This window comes from Propithecus coquereli, unplaced genomic scaffold, assembly GCF_000956105.1.
Source record: "Propithecus coquereli isolate 6110/MARCELLA unplaced genomic scaffold, Pcoq_1.0 Scaffold212, whole genome shotgun sequence".
NCBI lineage: Eukaryota > Metazoa > Chordata > Mammalia > Primates > Indriidae > Propithecus > Propithecus coquereli.
The window spans coordinates 1082329-1084946 of record NW_012146301.1 but is presented as its reverse complement, the minus strand read 5'-3'; the positions used below and the strand labels follow the sequence as shown (position 1 = coordinate 1084946).

The following is a 2618-nucleotide window of genomic DNA, read 5'->3' as shown; positions in this document are numbered from 1 at the left end:
TCCTCTATTCCCACCTTCCTCAGGACACTGATGTTAACCTGTCATGATTCTCCTTTCACCAAACTGATTACTCATAGAAACACGTATACACATGTAGGATTTTTTAGGTATTTTTAAAAACTATGCTCGTAATATGTATATTATTCTGAAATTTATTCTGTCACTTAAGAATATTTCATAGATGTCTCTTGGGTCAGTAGAGGATCTAGTTTGCTCATTTTCATAGTGAACTTGTAATCTACCTTACACAGAAGTAAGCTACGTAATATTCCAGCTGTGGGTGTTGCACAGTTTATTCAGCAACCTCTCTGTTGATGGACATCTAGGTTGTTTTCAGTTTTTAGCCTCCACCAACAGTACACAGTAAACAACATGACATTAAATACTTGTGCTCTTATTTTAGTAGGAGAAATTCTCCAACGTGGGAATTTTAGGTCAAAGGTTATTGTGTTTTTTTAATGCTTTAAATATTTCCAGATTACTTTCCCGAGAGATTAATACAATTCACATTCCTGTTTTTTTGCATCCTTATCAGAGGAGGGAAAAATGTTATTTTAGTGTGCTTTAATTTATATTTCACTGGTTAGTAGTGATATTTTTAATATTTTCATGTATTTCTTTTCTGTTAGGGTTTCTTCTTCCTCTCTGACTTGCCTGTTCATACTCTGTACCTTTGTCTTTTCTTGCATAGTAGTTGGGAGGCCAGGCTCTGAGCCCGACAGCCTGCATTAGCAGCAAGGCTTCGATTCCCTACCATAGGACTTTGGACGAAGTACTTAACCCTCGTGCCTCAGTGTCTCCTTTTCTAACCATCAGGGATAGTAATAGCACCTGCCTCCTATACCTCTGGTAAAATTCAAATGGGTATTTAGGATAATATCTAGCAGTCAGGTATTGGCTATTATCATCATTATTCTTCCAGATATTTATTATTCCCTAACTCTGGGGTGAAACCCTGCCCCCTCCCCTAAGCCATGTTTTCTTACCTCCTAGAATTTTACTTGGTAATTCCTTCAGCAACTATTTATTGGGACTCCCTTCTGTTTAATGCATCATCCTAGGGCTTGAGAGGGATGGGAGGAACGTTAAGAAGCCCAGTTTGATTTTTATCTATCTCATAGCTGAACTGTCCATGTATGGAAGGCAGATCATGAGCTTTTAGGTTATTTTTACGTCTAAAGTTGTCCCTTCTTTCTCATTAAATGATCCTCTCTAGTGAAGAATATATCTGTTGGGTATTAGTGGCAACACCAGGATGTTTTTGTGTCTATTAACATTTTGGCTAATAGTTTATTATTTTTTTTTTCTTTTAATATATCTGCATTCCTATTTGTCCTCTAATTATACGGAGCTCATAGCACTTGTTCTTGCTTTATTCATTTCTCGTCCCGTAGCACAGCCACTTGAGACAAAAAGCATCTTTCAGAAAGGCCCCAGGAATTGCATCTACATTAAGAACCCGTTGCTCTCATCTAGCAAGTGAGATCACAGTACAGTATTTGCCTTTGTTGAAGGAGGCAGGCAGACAAGTTAGAAGTAGAATATGTTATTATTGGTGATGGTTTGCTGCACCTAGTACTGATGGTTTTGTTAGGAAACGTCATGGGCAGTATATAGTATAAAGCAGATTCTTTGGGTTCATTTAAGTAGATTCCACTTGCACATACTCTAGGTCTTTCGATGTTGAAAATTAGGAAAGGTAATAGGCAGGATTGAGTAAAATGAAGTGGTCCCATCCTCCCTGTGGAGAGAGCTTGCCTCAGCCATGGCCACGTATTTTCCCTGGAAGTATGAACAGAAGATTCGTAGGAATGTCCCTTGACCTCCACAGCCTTCAAGCCCCCTCTGATAGCATCAAAATAAACCATGTTGTGGCCAGAGACTTGAGCCATCATCTTTTTTTACTAATAAATGGAAATGGAGTGCAGGGTGCCTTGCACAGCTAGTTAGCAACTGAACTTCTTGGAACTAAAACCCAGCGTCTTTGTTAGCATTCTGCTGGTCATTTTATTAGGCATAGACAGTTGCTTAAATACAGTGATGAGAGCTTGGATCATTGCTAAGAACCTATTACATATATCAACTGTGTGACTGAGAAAGCTGCTTAATTTCTCATTAGCCTTGATTAGAAGTATAATAATAGACCTCGTTCAGCCACTGAAAGAGAAGGTGAGACGCTTTTTCCACTGTGGCTGTCACTGCCCCATCATCAGGTGCTTTGAGGTGACTCATGTCTTTGGAGGAAGCAGCAAGTGAGAGACGACATTCTATCCCGACTCTGTAGACTTAATCGTGGAGATTGAGAACAACAGAGATCTCTGACTGTCAAGAAGAATTGGTTGTAGATCTAGAGGTTCCGGGCATGGGAAATAATGAGGATAGAGATGATGTCTATCTTGCAAGTGTCTAAGAAGCCTCCTCTCTCTCTGTCCCCAAATCCCATGTCTCCAGCCCCCATCTCTGCCACCATCTGTCTGTTTTCTTCAGTGGCTTCTCCTCTTCTATCCAGCCCTTCACTAGTGGGCCCTGGGATTCTGTCCTCAGACTCCCTTTCACACTCTCCCTCAGGGCATCTCATCCATTCTCTTGACTTCCGCGCCCACCTCTGTGCTATTCTC

The 2618-nt window shown here is 40.5% G+C and overlaps 1 protein-coding gene across 1 annotated transcript in view; it reads left to right on the top strand.

Annotated features, from left to right (window-relative positions):
• DOCK9 (dedicator of cytokinesis 9) overlaps positions 1–2618 on the top strand; it is a 310670-nt gene that overhangs the window by 196508 nt on the left and 111544 nt on the right. Inside the window, exon 12 of the mRNA XM_012644431.1 lies at positions 589–647. Within this exon, the coding sequence (XP_012499885.1) occupies positions 589–647 (59 nt within the window). The remainder of the gene's footprint in view (positions 1–588; positions 648–2618) is intronic.